The following is a 17,596-nucleotide window of genomic DNA, read 5'->3' as shown; positions in this document are numbered from 1 at the left end:
TTTTCATCTTTAGTTATAAAATTTGAAATTTGAAAAATAGTGTAGATCAAACAAATCTATGAAAATCTTGAAAATTGACCGTCCAAAAATGCATTACAAGATTTACTATTTTCAAAACTTGAAATCTATTTTTTTCTCATGTTCGTGCATCTTGATTTCGAGATGATCAGTTTAATGATATTTGGGCACCAAAACAATCTCTTCTAGTGAAAGTTTTGAGGTAGGCTTTAATTTGATTATTTAGGGCCTAGGCTTTATATAAACTTTTCTATTAATTAAAGGGAAAAATTTATATAAGATTAAAAAAAAATTAAAAATAAAAATACATCAAAAAAACGTATGATAAAATGTTGGATTAATGTTGAATATAAAAAATAAAAAGATTTTGAATCTCATATACATCAGACTGTTCATTCTCAAGATTTTCCTATGTTGATCGAGCTACTTGATTTAAAAAAAAAAAAAGAGGAGAGAGAAGGAAGAAGAAGAAGTTCACTCAAGAAACAACGCTTAAAAGCCACCCACTGCATTTCCGTTTCGGTGCTGGTCTGGTTAGGGCTTCCCGGCGTTTCGACCCGCGCCCCACCTTGCTGCGGCACATCAAACCCTAACCCCCTTGGGCCAACGCGTCGCTATCTCTCTTCTCTCTCGAACCAGGTAACCGTAACTTTGAACCCATTAAAAGAAGGTTCCACCTTCATTTTAGATCTAGGGTTTTATCTCCTTTCTCATTCTTTACCAGCTTCCAGACCCCGTTAATGTTTTTCTAGGGTTTGAATCTCCTTCCTTTAGCTTTATTTATATGACATTTACGACTTTTTTGAGGTAGTGAAAGTTTTTGGTGTTGTTCATTTTTGGGTTAGGGTTTCTACGGTTTGATGCAGTGGGGGCCGGTCCCGCTGCACAGGGATCACATTAGGGTTTCTGATCTGCCATGGCTAGTTCTGGCATTGGTAACAAGTTTGTATCAGTGAATCTTAACAAGTCATATGGCCAACCAGGCTCATCCTCTAATGGAGTCTCTAATAGTGGGAGAATCGGTAGTGGTAGAGCTTCTTCTTCTTCTGGTCATGGAGGAATGGTGGTTTTGTCAAGGCCACGAGCCCAGATTTCTGGGTCGAAGGGTACGAGGCTCTCTGTACCACCCCCCTTGAACCTGCCTTCATTGAGGAGAGAGCATGAAGGGCTTGAGCCATCTGGTGTGGGCTCTAATGGAGCTTCAGGGGTGGGCTCTGGTTCTGGTTTTGGTTCGGGGATTGTAGGTTGGACAAAGCCACAACAACCCATCAATTCTCTTTCAGAGAAAGATAGTGGTGTTGATAACCCAATTGGGAAATCACCCATTGGGTCATCTGAATTGATGTCAAGCTCCGCTAAAGCGCATGGTCATGGGGTTGATGTTACTGGTTCAGAAGGTAATGGTAGAGGGGGTTCCCTTTATATGCCCCCTGGTGCCAGGGCAAGCTCCCCTGCAATGGCTTCCCAGTCATATGCACCAGTTGAGAAAGCAGTTGTTTTGAGGGGCGAAGATTTTCCTTCTCTACAAGCTGTTATCATGAATCCTCCACCTCCTGCTCCAAAGCAGAGAGAAACTCTTCAGAAGCAAAGCAAGAAACAAGAGGAGGATGGGATGAGAGAGCAAAAAGCAAAGCTTCAGGAGATGTCTCAGAGCTCAGCATTTGGTTCTGATACTGAGGTGCCTTTGGCTATGCGCCCACAAATGATGCCTCGAGCTCCTCAGAGTGGGTCAAGTGAGAAGCAGAGGTTGGGAAGCCTGGGTGTTTCAGAGAAATCTCAGAAGCAGGAGGGGCTTTTCTCAGTTCAGCTGCCTAATATTCGAATGACCCATTTGTCTGATTGGGCTGATGATGAGAGAGATACAGGCCATAGGTTCTCAAGAACAGAGGTTCAGAGCATTCGCAGCGTTGATTATGATATCCCGAGAAGTGGTTTGCCTAGAACCAGTAATGGAGCCTACGATCTTCATCAGTCTCGGAAGAATAATGGGTCTTTCCATGGATTGGCACCTGATTGCGAGCTCAGAGATACCATTCGTGATGCTGATTCTGCTAAATTATTGCAGAGAGGGGATTTATATGGAAGAGAATCTATAAGCAGAGAAGGAAGAGACAGTAACACTTGGAGGAGCCCAGTAGTGCAAAGGGATACCCGAGATGGAGGAATTCATAGAATTGGAGTTGGGTCTTCGAGGCCTACTGGCTTGAGCAGGGATACTGGTAATGAAAGCAAATTTGATCGTTCTACTTATACAAGGAATTCCTCAGCATCACCTGCCACAGAAGGTGCTTGGGGTGGTCAGGATTCCAGGTATAGAGAGTCTTATAATAGAGATGGGGTATATGGGTGGGTCAATCAAGTTCGAAGCCATGTATCAGATATTTCTAGCACAAGGGTCAATGATCAAAATGTGAGGGGAAGGAATGGTGATTCTGTTACAAATAGTATGATAGCCAGGTCTTCTTTTTCTTCAGTTAGCAAGGGTTTTGGCATGAGTGACCCCATAATGAATTTTGGCAAGCAAAAGCGTTTGTTTTCAAACAATGGGAAACCATACACTGAGGATGCTTTCGTTAAAGATTTTGGGTCTCCTGATCCTTTCTTGGGCAGTGCTCTTGCTGATATGAAATTGTTCAGGAGGAAGAAGGATGCAACAAAACAAGTAGATTTCCACGACCCAGTTCGAGAATCATTTGAAGCTGAGCTTGAAAGGGTTCAGAAGATGCAAGAGCAGGAGAGACAGAGGGCTATTGAGGAGCAGGCTAGGGCCTTGGACCTTGCTCGAAAAGAAGAGGAGGAGAGAGAACGCGTGGCCAGGGAAGAGGAGGAGAGGCAAAGGAGGATAGAAGAGGAGGCAAGAGAAGCTGCATGGAGAGCAGAGCAAGAGAGGTTGGAGGCAGCTAGTAGGCTTGAAGAGCAGAAGAAAGCCAGAGAAGAGGAGAAAAGGAACATGCTTTTGGAGGAAGATAGGAGGAAAGAAGGAGCAAGACAAAAGCTTTTGGATTTGGAGGCAAGAATTGCAGCGAGAAGGCAAGCAGAAGCTGCAAAAGATGACAAGTTACCTAAAGTGGGTAACGAGATTTTGCCACCAGGAAAAGACAGGGATGCTTCAAGGCTTGCTGATTCAGGGGATTGGGAGGATAGTGAAAGAACAGTGGAGCAGATCGCTAGCTCTGCTTCTTCTGAATCATTGGGGGGTCAGAATGGATCCTATGAAACAGGTTTCAGACATTACATGTCGAGGGATGGGAATTCATTTGCTTCAGATAGAGTAAAACATGTGAACTCGTGGAAAAGGGACCTATTTGAGAATGGGAATGGTTCAGGCCTCCTTCCTCATGATCATGATAATGAATATCACAGTCCAAGTCGAGATGCATTTGCAGGAGGGAGGGGATTTCCTAGACGAGAGTTGCATGGAAGTTTGGGAGCAATGCCAACTAGAGGTTTTGGCAAAATGGGAATGCTAGAATCTCACTTATCAGATGATGTTCCTTACACAAGAGGGCAAAGATGGAATTTCCAAGGGGAGAATGAGCGATACAGTAGGTCTTTAGATGCTGAATTGGAATATGTTGAGAACCCAGGGGACAAATTTGGGGATATTGGGTGGGGGACTGGTCGGTCTCAAGGAGCTCCACATGGGCCTTATGGAGAAAGGTCTCCCCAGAGTTCTGAGATTGATTCTTATTCCTTTGGAAGGTCACGCCACTCTATGAGGCAGCCACGTGTTCTTCCCCCTCCTTCCTTGGCATTGGCGCACAAAGGGTTCTCTAAGAGTGGTTTAGAGAAGCCAGGTTCTTCTTTGGTTGATCAACGTGCACTGCAAAGAGGTGAACAAGCCATGCAGATGGGCTCTCAGAGTGGTATTGGAGATAAGCATGAACAATCTGATATGGTAGCTGGGCCACATGATGCTGTCATCCAGAGGGACCAAGATGATAAGAGTGCTCTTAGATGTGACTCCCAATCCTCTCTCTCTGTTTCAAGTCCTCCCAATTCACCAACTCATCTCTCTCATGATGACTTAGAGGAAGTTGGTGATTCACCTGCTTCTCCTAGCGGCAGTGAGCAGATTGTTTTGCCCAATTCCAAGAATGGGTTTATGGATTCAGAGGAGAACAAAGCTATTATGACATCCTCAGCCTCAGGTCTTGTAACTCCTTTGGAAGATGAAGAGTGGGTGATTGAGAATGAAGATGGTTTGCAGGAGCAGGAAGAGTATGATGAAGAGGAAGATGCATATCAAGAGGAGGACGAAGTACCAGAGGGAGATGAGGAAAACCTTGTTATAGCTGAAGATTTTGATGATCTCCATATGGTGGAAGAGCATAAAATGACTGACAAAGTTGATGGTGCTACTGATTTAGCGTTTGATGAGGGTCTTAAAGTTGAGGTGCCCCATGCTGAGGATTCCGACAGGGGGTCTGGAAGCAGTGACAAAGTGATAGAAGCACAATCAGTGTCTGTTGCTATTGAAGAGGAACTGAAATCTTGTAACGACCAACAAAATGCGGTTGGACCTGGTGCGCAAACGGATAAATATTCTTCTGAGGTGCCAGTGGAGAGTACATCAGAAACAGTACAGATGGTTGAAAAGGGCTTGCAAGATTTGGTTCTTCATCCATCAAACAGCGCCCAAGTCTCGGTATTATCAGGCAATCGTTTTCCAGATGGTGGGGATGCATCTACCTCTGATATCACAATGGTTACCCAACCACCCATTCCCTCTATACTGCATTCTCTATCTCCTACTCCAGTAGCACAGCCTATTATGTCCTCTGTTTCTTCTGTTGCCACAGTTCGCAATCAGTCTGAGGTTCCTGTTAAGCTGCAGTTTGGCCTCTTCTCGACCCCTTCATTGATACCATCTCCAGTTCCTGCCATACAAATTGGTTCAATACAGATGCCCCTCCATCTTGGCCAACCTATCACACAAATTCACCCGTCACAGCCCCCAATGTTCCAATTTGGTCAGTTAAGATATCCGTCCCCGCTTTCTCAAGGAATTTTACCATTGGCCCCTCAAGCTGTGTCATATGTTCATCCCACTGTTCCAGCACATTATTCTTTGAACCAGCAGTCATCAGTATCTCAACATGACCAAGTGGCTCAAGCTTTTTCATTTCAAACAGTTGATGGGAATGAAAATATTTCATCTTCTCAGCCTGCAAATCAGTCGTTCCTTCTTCCAAATCCATCTATGGAGCTGAACGCATTGCAAGTAAATGAGAGACCAATGAGTGAAGCTGCACTACATCAGAGCCAGGCGGAAAACTCTATCTTTAGTTCAAGTAGTGTGATTCATGATGCAAATGTTAAACGGGTATATAGACCAGTGGGTATTAATCGAGAGAGCCTTTATCAGTCACCTGATCAGGGGCCTAATGAAAGAGGAATAATTGGGTCACAGACTGTAGGCACAGTGCCCAGTATGAGAGGAAAAAGAGGCATTCATAGTGCCAAGAATGTAGGTTCAGGCTACTCTATACCACCACTATCTGAATTGGCTCGCTTTGATCCCAGCAAATTTCCTAGAAGGGGTAGGCGTAACATTCGTCGAACTGAATTTAGAGTCCGCGAGAGGCAACCGGAAGATATGGGATCGTCGAACTACAATGGGCATGTTGAGAAGTTGGACTTAAGTTCAAGGGTTGGGGGAGATGGGGCAAAGAGTGTGCGTAATAAATCAAGCAAATCGATAGTGGAATCGGAAAGCTTTATGAACTCGAATTCTCATTTACGTGGTATTATTTCTGAAACAAAGATGGATAGAACTCTCGACAGAGAAGCACCACTGAAAAGGCAGCTTGATAGTTCCCATTCTACAGCAGAAAAGCCTAAGAGGAATGGAAGTTCTGAGGAGGATGTTGATGCTCCTCTACAAAGTGGTGTCGTGCGTGTTTTCAAGCAGTCTGGCATTGAAACTCCTAGTGATGAGGATGACTTCATCGAGGTGAGGTCCAAGAGGCAGATGCTGAATGTTCGCCGCGAACAAAGGGAGAAGGAAAATAAGGCTAAATCTAGAGTCCTAAAGGTAATTGTTTCTACTTTGTTTTCTGTTAGCATTTTGCTTCCCTTTTTCTCTTTTGGTTGGTTTGGTGGGTGGCGGTCTTTTTTTTTTATTTGGGATGAGGGGGGAGGATCGACGTACCGCATTTCCTATTTACTTTGTGATGGAGGTGAAATGGTCTTCATGTTGTTTTCTAAAAGCAGGCAGCTCGGAAACCGCGATCTGTGCTCACAGGTACTGCCCAGAGTGGTGTGGTTTCATCTAATTCCCCTCGGATGGTGCGACCTTTTGGAGGTGATAGTAGATCTTCAGGAGCTACAGGTGGAATTTGTTCGGAGACGGCCATCTCTGAAGGAAGGGAATCTGGTGGTGTAGAAGTGCCTACCACAGTTGCAACCCCCCCGTTATCTCAACCATTGCCTCCGATTGGGACACCACCTGCAGCCTTTGCTGATAGCCAAGCTGCCAATGTGAAGTATGTCCAGTTCCTGTTGTATATCATTATTGAGTTTGTGTACCCAGTAGTTTGTTCCAGGGCTATAGTTCTGATTCCCTTTTTTACAGATCCCTTCCAACAAGTTCTTTCCCTGCGATATCTATTGGAGCGGTAAACATTGCCTCAGGCTTTTCGTTTGAAAACAAAAATGTAGCTATCGATGTTCCAAGCTCTTTGGGATCATGGGGTGGCACGCGAAATCAACAGGTACTGTTGTAGGCCTGAATCTGAGCTTTGCTAATAAGATTTTAAAGATTTGGCATGTATAGAGTGGCGGTCCAAGCAAAGTGGAGATTCATTAAAATGTTGAAAAGAATGTCAGCATGTGATGGTTTCCTATTCTTTGGTTGGTGTGCGGTTTTCAGTAATCCTTTTTGTAATAGTTATCCACAGAGTAACATAATTTGATGTTTTAATGTTAAAATAAAATATAACATATTTAATCTGTTGCTTAAAACTTTTGTTTATGTGGACTCTGTTGGCTGAATGTGTGTTTTGCTCGACACTGAGGCCCTGATATTCTTGGGCTATATAATGCAGTCCACAAAGATGCATTAATATGATTTTATTGGAAACGAATTTGTGTGATCAACGTAACATTGAACATCAATATGATGCGAAGATTGCAATTGAGGAGTTAAAACCATGGATCCTATGTCACCTTATTAGCTTGCTCCCTTCCAATTCAATGTTCTGGTCATAGTTACTGGGATCAACCTAGCAAGGAATCGATTCTGCTCCAGAATCCTGATCCTGCTTTCCAGGAAAGGGGATCTCGTCCTCCGCATCATCATCATCATCAGAGCCTTAACCAACTATTGGGAGTTGGCCACACAAATCTTATTCCAACATTCTGGTCTATCAAGGGCCGTGCCCTCAGTAAGACCAATCTCGTCCTCCATGATTCTTAAATTTTGGAATCTCGATCTTAGGGATCGAGGTCCTAAGTTACATGGGATCCAGATTCCCTAACATGTGGTATAGTGGCAGTGTAGTGTAATATAGTATAGCAATGTGGTGCAGTATAGCAGTCTAATATGGTCTAGCAGTATGGTATAGTGTTACATACTACATTGTATAATATATATTATATATGACTAGCATATAGTATAGTGGAATATAGTATGTAGCATAGTATTGTTGTATAGCAATACGGTATTGTATTAGAATGCATTATATTACAGTAGCCTATACTGTACTAGATAAATGCTGTCGAGATCCTTGGTTTTTAACCAGATGGGGCTCGTTCTTGTGTGATTTATTATTTGATCCTGATTAAGTTTGGATCAAGCTCCCTCACATATTGGGATCAAGATCCCTAGATTTTAGGGTGTACAGACCGCTTTTCCTACCATAGGGAGCTTTCTGCTTATCATGATCCAGTGCTCCAGATCCTGGTCCCCTATCTGATTCAATCCTGATCCCATTAACTATGGTTCTGTTCGTTTTTTTGCCGTAAAGAATTTTGCTTTATTTATGCCTCTTCTATTGATGGATGAGTGGTTAATTAAAGAAAAGTCTCTAAGCAAGGTTCATGTCTTGTCTTCCTTGACATGCCATACTTCTATTTTAGTTGTATCCTTTTTTTGTGTATGCAATAGTTCAGTAACTGTTGCTTTATATTTATTATCTGTCTGGGCATACTTACTTTCTAACATAGTGTCATTTAAACCATTGTACTAAATCACTGTATATATTTTATTAATTCAGTTTATGTGTCCAATTGACAATACCATGACTGTCTTGTTTATTCCAGTTGCTGGACTTAGTGGGCTCCTATTTGACAGTAACACTATTTTATAAAAGAAGCCCTTGACCAGCCAGTGGGACTGGTTTGGACTCGAAACACATGTTTCTAGTTGGCCCTATCCTACGAAGAAATGTGTTGTTTTAAGATAACATTTTAATGTTACCATGGCCATGCTGACAGGCTTTCAGCTGTTTCAAATAGAACTACGAATACCAGTGTTTCAAAAAGAGGACCGCCCAGCGCCTAGCGGCCGCCTAGGCGGATATCCCTGGGCGCCCGCCTGAACCCGCCTAGGCGCCCGTCCAGGGCCTGTGCCCCACCCAGGGGTGGAAATGCGGCTCCTTGAAGGTATTTTTGGGCCTTTTTTTTTTAATACTAAAGGGGTAAAATTGTGGGTTTTAGGTTCATTTGAAACCTAAAACCCATTAGAGGCTATTTTAGAGAGAGAAATCCAAAAAAAAAAATATTCTACTATGCCGCTTAGGTTCTGGGTGCCCGCTTGGGCGCCCACCTACCCCCTGACCGCCTAGGTGCCGCCTAGAGCTTTTTGAAACACTGACCAATACATGACTGCTGTCTGGGCAGTCCTTTTCCTTTTTTTACTTTAGAAAAGAGAAGTGGATGGGATGGGTGTTAAAAGGTCTCTAACCCTCTCTTTCAAAAAAAAGAGGGGTTTGTGCTAGGGTTGAAGAGTGAATTCTAGTTTCAAAACTTGGATTTTCCTTTGTTACATTTATTCCCAGGAAAAAAATGTGGATTTTCTACTAACTCTGGCAATGTAAATTGTTTTAGAGGATATCTGTAGCCTTGGCATCCTCATCTGCAACACATAATTTGCTTCAGTGTGAACCTCTCAAGCTATATACGTCTGGAAAGTACATCTTAGGGCTCCTGGTGTGATGAGTTGTTGGTTTTTTTTTTACTTTTTCTTCTTTTTTTTAATGCTGGTTAACTTTGTTGAAAGAAAAACATTCGATTACATTAGGTAAGGAAGAAGAAAAGAATAGCATCCTACAGATTGGGTGCTCAGACTACAAGGGTTCTTTTCTCTGGAGAAGTTCTTTTGCTTGCACAGGAAGTTTTCTCAGAAAATTTTATTTATTTAATATGAAAACCAGAAATAATTATTTATTTGAACATCTTTTGTTTTTCTTAAATTTTCTTATGTGTATCTTATTAAAATTTACCGGTTTTTCATATTTTAGAATATTTTCATAACATTGATTTTATTTTCAGATCTCTTTTGACTTCGAGGGATCATGCACTTTAGGTAAAAAATTCACCGGATAATCTTTTCATTCTGGCATCTGCGCCAGTCTGCTAAACTACCTTCTTCCTTCTGATAGTGATGAGTCAGGCCCTAATATTTTATTTGCAGGTGTTGAACTTGAACAAACACTGTATCTTCTATGCTTTCATTTATATTTTCAAAGCAGCACAAATTTTTTTGATAAGAGAGTGGGGAGCGGGGGGGGGACAGAACTTTTTTTTCTCCAGAAAAGGGTTTTGCCATTTTCCCACTCATGAAACTTGCATAACGTCCATATTTTTTGGTGAGGCCATTATCAAGGAGGCCTTGACCAAATTAAGGAAAGTAGTGTATCAGAAACTTTATATTCAACTTACTATGGACTTTTTATATGCTATGAATTAGCTGGAAACCATTTGGCTTGGCCACTTAATGAAAGTTTAGGGAACTCAATCAATTTCGAGGAAAAGTTAAAACCTTTCCATTGAACTGTAGAGGTATTCTCTAAATTTTACATGACTCGAACAAGTCTTTCAACTTAGTAGATTAGTATTTCTTTAAATGGCTCCCCCAATTTCAAGTGATTTATTGGCTTTGTCCATGTTATAATTTTGAAAAGGTTTGTTGGGTAATATCTGCACATTTTAAAAAATAATGATTGAAGAGAACCTCACTATCTTAATTATCAGAATAGAAGAGAGCCATTACTACCTTGTTTGGATTTTGTTCGCACTCTTAGGTGGGGTCTTGGTTTGGTAATTTTGGAAATCCACACAATTGAGTATGTTGAGAGACATTTACAGTGTAACCTTATGCAGCAACATGGATGGTTAAGTGTGCTGTAATGTTTGAATCATTAACGCTTGATCTCTGATATAGTTTTTATGTTCTTTGAGTGAGATTCATATGGGAGTCTTATCACCATTCAACATAAAATGATGTGGGGGTCCTATCAACAGCTACGATAAGAAAAAATAAAAAGAAAAAGAAATTGTAGTCTTCAAGATCTGTTTGGTAAAAAATCTGTAGAATTACTCTGTGATTGCCCATTCAGCTGAAGAGTCATAGGAATCTAAGCATGCTTGACATGTGAGAGTTTTCTGCAACAATATAGAGTGTCAACATATATTTAGTTGATCTTGTGGGCAAATTTTTTTATTTTTTATCACAGTTTTCATGATTATTCAAGGGTAGAGTTTGATGTATGGGAAAGCAATTAGAGCTGGAATTTATTGCTGCAATTCCAGAATGAGAAGGAAGATTTGGAGAAGAAAATGTCGAGAAGCCGGTAAACAGGGCTAGTTTAAGGTGATTACTGATGGTTTCCTATGCCCCTACCAGGAGGCTAAGGACGCTGAAGGGTGGTGAGTGAATCACACACATGGCAGCAGGGTTGGTCGGTCCTGAATGGTTTCAGCTAGATAGCATAAAGACTACAATGAAGATGTTTGGGGTAACTTATGGGGTTTATTTGGCTTAGTTGTGATGACGGGAACCGTGGTCATGTCTCTCAAAGGGTTAGCCTAGCCATTAGGGTATCTGGATGACATTGGCTTGTTCAGTTTTTCTGAAAGAAGTCAATCAGTTTCTTTGTCCTAGGATGCTGGAGTCAATATTCTGAACTAGCACATAGTGACTTTGGGTTCTATTTCTTGAACTATTCATGCTAGGAGAAACTTGTAAACCTGGACCATCATGCAGATGTTTTGCCTTTTTCTCTAACATTTGTATCATTCATATTCTTTTTTCTTGGTTTATGGCTTGCTCCTTGTGATATGCTTAAGGCATTTGGCTGTGACCATCAATGTTTTAAAAAACGGTCCACGTGGCGCCTAGGCGGCCTGGACCAAAAATCCGCCCGCCTAGACCCAGGCGGCCCTACACGGGCGGATGTACCTGAGCGGGCGCCTAGGCAGGCTAGGCGGGCTCCCAAGGACGTAAGGCGTTTCTCATTTTTTTAAAACTACGGGGTGCACGCCTAGGAGCCGCCTAGCTTTTTTTGAAACCTTGATGACCATGTGTTTAGTAGGACCAACATTTCCAGAATGATAGTAAAACTTTAGAACTAGAAATTTCCTTAGCAGGCTTTCTTCTTAGCCAAGATTATCGCAATAAATCCATTATCCTAGTACTATAGTGTGCATGGTTATGACACGAAGGAACAGGATGGGCCAATCACAATTATGTTGTCTGTGCTCATGAAAGATTGAAATGCTTGATTTATAATTTTGTCAAAAAAATAGTAATGTACGTTGTTTCTGTTATCGTTGCCAGGTAATGAGCTTGACCCAGACTCAATTGAAGGAGGCTCTGAAGCCTGTACGGTTTGATGTACGTGCTACACTAGCACCTCTTGGTGACCGCAGTGCTTTGGCTTTGGAGCCTAGCAAACCCTCATCTTCAGTCTTGACCCAGGACAAGCCTTTCATTTCTTCTGCAAGCCCTCTTAATTCCCTTCTCGCAGGGGAGAAAATTCAATTTGGTTAGTGAACTGAATATACTTTTCGCCTCCTAAAAGGCAACTATTTTGAACATACTCGTGAAAAAAGGACCTATTATCTATGTGAATTGATCACTGAAAGAGATCTGCCACAGGTGCAGTGACATCTCCAACAGTTCTCCCACCTGGCAGTTGCTCAGTTTCAAAGGGAATCAGTCCTTCGGTATCCTGTAGGTCAAATGTTGCAATGGACCAAGGGCTTTCTGCACCAGAGAATGACTGCACAATGTTCTTTGAGAAAGGGGAGCGTACTGATGAGCCCTGTGTTCAGCTGGAGGATCCTGAGTCTGAAGCTGAGGCAGCTGCTTCAGCAGTTGCGGTCGCTGCCATAAGTAATGATGAAGTAGTAGGGAATGGGCTGGGCTCAGGCTCAGTCACTGTTGCTGATGCCAAAAGCTTTGGTGTCTCAGATGTGCTCCCTTCAGGAGGTGATTAGAGAAAAACCATTCATGTATTTCAGAAAATAATAAAACGAACTGATGTATATATTATCATCAAATGCACTAGGTATATGATAGCCTATTGGGTCATCGCTCTTTATCATTTCACTGGATGTAGATGAACTCAATGGACTATGGTATTCTATAGTTCACCGCATTGCAGTATACTTTCCATGAAGGAAACCATTAAATATTTCTCCAAATCATTGATGTTATATTCTTTGGTTTAACTTTAACCAAAACAAAGAATTCCATTTGTGAGCTCAAAAAAACAAAGAATCGCTTTCCATGAACTTTGAATTGTTGATCCTCCCTTCACAGGCACAGCCAATGGGCATGCACTAGCAACCCAAACCAGGAGTGAAGAATCCCTTACTGTTGCTCTTCCTGCTGACCTCTCTGTGGAGACCCCTCTTTCATTATGGCCACCATTACAGAGCCCACAGAGCTCTTCAAGCGCGATGCTTTCTCATTTTCCTGGTGCACCTCCACCCTCCCATTATCCTTGCTTCAAGATGAATCCAATGATGGGTGGCCCCATTTTTGCCTTTGGGCCCCATGATGAGTCTTCAGGTGCTCAGCAGCAAGCACAAAAGAATGGCTCATCGAGTGCATCGCCCCTTGGTGGTTGGCAACAATGCCATTCAGGAGTGGACTCCTTCTATGGACCTTCAGCTGGATTCGCTGGTCCTTTCATTGGCCCTTCAAGTGCAATTCCAGGTGTTCAGGCCCCTCCTCATATGGTTGTCTATAATCACTTTGCACCAGTTGGGCCGTTTGGCCAGGTGGGGTTGAGTTTTATGGGCACCACCTATATTCCATCTGGTAAGCAGCCTGATTGGAAACATACTCCAGTTTCTTCTCCAACAGTTGGCCTGAATGAGGGGGACATGAACAATATGGTTTTGGGCCAGCGCAATCCTAGCATGCCTGCTGCTATTCAGCATCTTGCTCCTGGATCACCACTTGTTCCAATTGCATCACCGATGGGTTTGTTCGACATTTCCCCATTTCAGGTATGATATTTTGAATTCTGTAACTGTGCATTTCACTGCTATGCATGTGATGTTAATGCATTTTAATCCTTGCTTGTTTCATGTTATTTAGATCAGTGGGGAATACAGGCCCCTACCTGTTTTTAGAAATAGTTAGTGGTTTTCGAATGCCTCAGTAGGAATGGAAAGTCAGACAGGTAACTGACGCTCAGGTGGTGCTATCACCACGACCTCAACCCCATTCCCAACCTTGTTTCATGTAAGAATAATAAATTTACCTTTTGGCCTTCTAGAGTGATCCAAGAAGTCGAAGATACATGCAGCTTTCTTTTAATGCAGCATAGGCTGCTGGGTTTGAACTTTGCACTTTACTATGTAAGGTGATGCTGGTGACCACATTTCTGAAATACCATTATATTAAGGGAGCATTTTTTATGAGAAGCCTTATCATATAAACTGGACCTGTTGATTGGAGTCCTTAAGTGAGATAATGCATGTTCAAGTGTATCCATGGCAGGCTGATATCAATTGACGTATGGCGTAGCCAAGGTTCCGTCAACCTTAATTGAATTTAATCAGGATTGAGTGACGGTAGAGGTTAACCAAGTCATGCTGTCAAATGAGAAGCTTCTCATACGATGAATTCTCTTTTATTGTCGTATATTTTCTGCCTAAATTATTTATAAGTCATGGTAATAACCATGTGGAAGGCTTAAAAGGGTAAGGGGTAAGGCTCAAAAGGACATGGTTAGAAGTAGTAAGAAAAGATATAAGGATTTACCTATCTGAGGGTATGACCCTTGATAAAGCAGAATGGTGGATCAGGATTCATAACCACCCTAAATAGTTGAGAAAAGGCTTTGATAATGATGATGATCATCATGATGATGGTTATTGCCATGTGAGTAAGCTTATGATTTCTCAATTAAAGGATATGGTTTTATTTCATAAGGCGCAATGCCCAACACTCATTGGCACATTGTTGATAGTGCTTCGTCAATGCTCATATTGTATAATCATTATCAACAAAAAAAAAAAAACGCTCATATTGTATAGTGTTTTCTTTTTTCTTTTTAATTATTTGGAACAAGGTAACCTATGTTCATATTATATAGTTAAAGTTCGTTCGTGACTTTCCGTAAAAATATGTTTGTTGTATTTCTGCTTGAACCATTTTAACATTGCCAGAGAAATTCACTTTCAGATCTCTCTAATTCTCTGTACATTTGAAGAAAAATGATAATGGGTCTATCTCCTCTTACTCTCGATACTGACCATGAACTAAACAAATTTCAATGCAGTCATCAACCGACCTGCCAATTCAAGCCCGCTGGTCCCATATCCCTGCAGCATCACCCATCCACTCTCTGCCCCCTCTCTCTGTGGGCTCCTCAGTGCCCCCACAGCAACAATTCAACCATCCATCAACCATGGACCACAGCAATAATAGTGCCAGGTTCCATGAGACACGAACCTCCAAGACCCAGGATGCCATGCCCTTCTCAGCCTCAGATACCACTCCCCATTTCCCCGAAGAATTAGGGCTTGGTGACTCAGTCCGTGTGCCCAACACGACTACCCCTACCAACACTGGAAGGCCCAATGCATACAATACAATCGGTGGAAAACCTCAGAACAGCAAGAACTCTCCTAGAGTCAATGCTAATACTAGTGAGGCCAGTGGAACTAGCATGAGCATCACTACAAGCAGCAATAGCTGTAGCAGTGGGAGTAGTCAACAAGCCATTCATGGGAACCATGGTGGTTCAGGCCAGGTTTTCAAGCCTCAAACTTCTCAGCAAGGGCAAGGTTATCTTCACCCTATTGGGTATTCAGAGCAAAGGGGAGGAGGTCCTGGGCAACAGAAGGTGGGTTCCACCAATGAGTGGCAGCAACAGAGGAGGGGAGGTTTTCAGGGGAGGAGCCAAGGGGAGAAGAGTTATGCACCTTCAAAGATGAAGCAGATTTATGTGGCCAAGCCCACAACGGCTGGAAATGCGACAGCCATATGATAGTTGAAGAATGAGAGTGATTATGAAGGTAAGGGTTCTGGCCTATTTGTTGTGGGCTGGCGGTTTTGGGGTTACCTCTTTCTATTTGAGAGGTTGGGGATTCTGTGTGCTTAATGGGCCAATGCGGTGTTCTAAGGAGAAAGGAGTGGAGTGGGGGTCCTAGGTGGATTTCTTGTGGTGTATGAGATTGCTTTGCTGCTTGTTTCTGCTTGGTTTTTGGTGCTGGTCAAAGGGTTATAGCAGTTGGTTGATGTATGGAAAAACTTTGCTTTAGTTCTACTGGGAATTTTGATGACATGTAGCTACAGATGGTGAAGTCTTTGGAACTGAAACTGTATTTCATTTTTGCTAGTTTCTAGAACAGGAGCTTTTTACTGTATTTTTCAAGGCTGCCTGGTACTCTGATAAAGCTGGAATACCATTGTCAAAGAGAGAAATTAAGATAATTGGAACAATGAGGATCAGGAGAATGCTTTCATATGATGTTTGTTTCTGCAAAATTCTTTTGCAGATAGGAAAAATGAATGAGATTCTTTTGGTTTGCACAACTTTCCTACTAAGCAGAGAGGTGGTTTCTGAGTGCAAAATTCTTTTGCAGATGGGAAGCTTTTTTTTGGTTAGCACCAACCTCTTTCATGACAGGCTGGAGGAATGTGTTTTATACCAACTAGCTAGTTACTGTTCTCTTGATTCTTGCCTTGCTCACTGTTATTGTCTCATCAACTTTTTCCAAATCAAACTAGCAATTGTTTACTTGCTGCTTCTCGCTTCTAGCGCATAGAGACAGACTCATCTATCTCCCCAACTGGCTGGAGGAGAGGTTCTTTTAATTGCCATACTAGTTATCATCTTTTGTGCTTAATTCATTCTTGTTGACTGCTTCTATTCGGGCTTATGACCTGAAATCCATTCACTAGCACCATTATCACACACAATTGGGTAGAAATTTGCAGGGATGAACTATTTATCATATCATACTAGGATTCATATTTGAGAGTTGGTTATGCATAGCTCAGGCATTTTGAAAGCCGTCTTATCAGAAAACATGGTTAAGTGTTAACTGTTTTACATTTAGGAAAATTTTCGTTGATATCTTTTTCGCTGTGTTTAAGAAAGATATTTCTTGTATTTTGAAGATATTTCTTGTATTTTGATTATTACCCCTATGTACTTTTTTGTGATTGTTTATCCAAAATGCATCTGGGTCAGCACTTGGACTTCCCACCAGGTATTCTTTTTGGAAAATTTTTTCATGTGGGCTGGACCGCAATTTTACAATATGCTGTCCAGAGGTGCAAAGGGGGTCCATCTAAAAACAAATGTAGGAAGCGGTCCAAATGTTTTTTTTAATATTATTATTATTTCTACTTTTCAATTTTTTTTCCATATTCATATTATATATTCTCTAAAAATTAAGATCAAGTTATATTTAAAAAATATATTTATTGTCAACCTAGTAGTTCTACAATACTATTAATTTTGAATTTAATAATCGGGCAGGATCTTCAACTTCCAACCTAGTTTTTTACAAGTATTTTTTATAAATATACTTTACTTTTCATCTATTTAAAAAAAAAAATTCAATTTTCATAAATCTCGTCTACACCTCTTTTCTTTTTCTTTTTCTTTTTCTTTTTTCTTTTTTTTTTTTTTTTTCCAATTTTGGCCGTTTTGTGGCTAAAATAAATAACCTCCACATTTGTCGTATTATCGTAAAGCACCATTATGGTATTTTAAGTACTGTAATGAATACCGCATTTTATACAATACTTGAAATACAGTGAGGAAACCTTTTGTTATTATAGTACGCGAATTACTGTAATATTACTTTGGCACTATGATGTTTAAAAGTATTATGGTATTTAAAGTATCGTAATCCTATTGATGTTTTATACAGTAAACAAACAAACATGATTGTTTTTAAACTTTCCAACTCTTTTTCACGATTTTTTCATCATAAAAGCTCTATTTCTCCATCCCACTCTCTTTAATCCCTCCTAAAAACATTATTTTCTCATCTCACTCTTTCTAACCCCATATCTCTCGTCCTTAGCCTCATCTCTTCTATTTCTCTCTAACCCTACATCTCTCTTTTTTACCTCTTTTGTAGAATCTAATGAGAT

General features: G+C 41.3%; 1 protein-coding gene across 3 annotated transcripts; it reads left to right on the top strand.

The window, feature by feature from the left end:
• Positions 1-403: 403 nt before the first annotated feature.
• Positions 404-16,021, top strand: LOC18423745 (uncharacterized). 3 transcript variants are annotated; one of them, XM_088865216.1, is made up of 8 exons: positions 404-657; positions 864-6,055; positions 6,235-6,506; positions 6,596-6,734; positions 11,801-12,008; positions 12,122-12,454; positions 12,788-13,482; positions 14,763-16,021. In XM_088865216.1, the coding sequence occupies exons 2-8, from the start codon at positions 935-937 to the stop codon at positions 15,471-15,473; spliced, it is 7,479 nt and encodes a 2,492-aa protein (XP_088721342.1). In that variant the 5' UTR covers positions 404-657; positions 864-934; the 3' UTR covers positions 15,474-16,021. The 3 variants fall into 3 exon arrangements, with proteins under 3 accessions (XP_088721342.1, XP_011627930.1, XP_006828392.1); XM_011629628.3 differs by having other exon boundaries at positions 6,232-6,506; XM_006828329.4 differs by having other exon boundaries at positions 436-6,055.
• Positions 16,022-17,596: the final 1,575 nt, after the last annotated feature.

The sequence above is a fragment of the Amborella trichopoda genome, chromosome 4 (genome assembly GCF_054954075.1).
Source record: "Amborella trichopoda isolate Santa Cruz 75 chromosome 4, AtrichopodaSantaCruz75HAP2 v2.0, whole genome shotgun sequence".
Lineage (NCBI taxonomy): Eukaryota > Viridiplantae > Streptophyta > Magnoliopsida > Amborellales > Amborellaceae > Amborella > Amborella trichopoda.
This window is presented reverse-complemented; position numbering and strand designations above follow the sequence as displayed.

Coding starts and splice junctions, on each gene's coding strand:
- LOC18423745 (XM_011629628.3), top strand. CDS start 935: ATGGCTAGTTCTGGCATTGGTAACAAGTTTGTATCAGTGAATCTTAAC. Junction 12,455..12,787: donor AGATGTGCTCCCTTCAGGAG/GTGATTAGAGAA, acceptor CTCCCTTCACAG/GCACAGCCAATGGGCATGCA. Junction 13,483..14,762: donor TCGACATTTCCCCATTTCAG/GTATGATATTTT, acceptor ATTTCAATGCAG/TCATCAACCGACCTGCCAAT.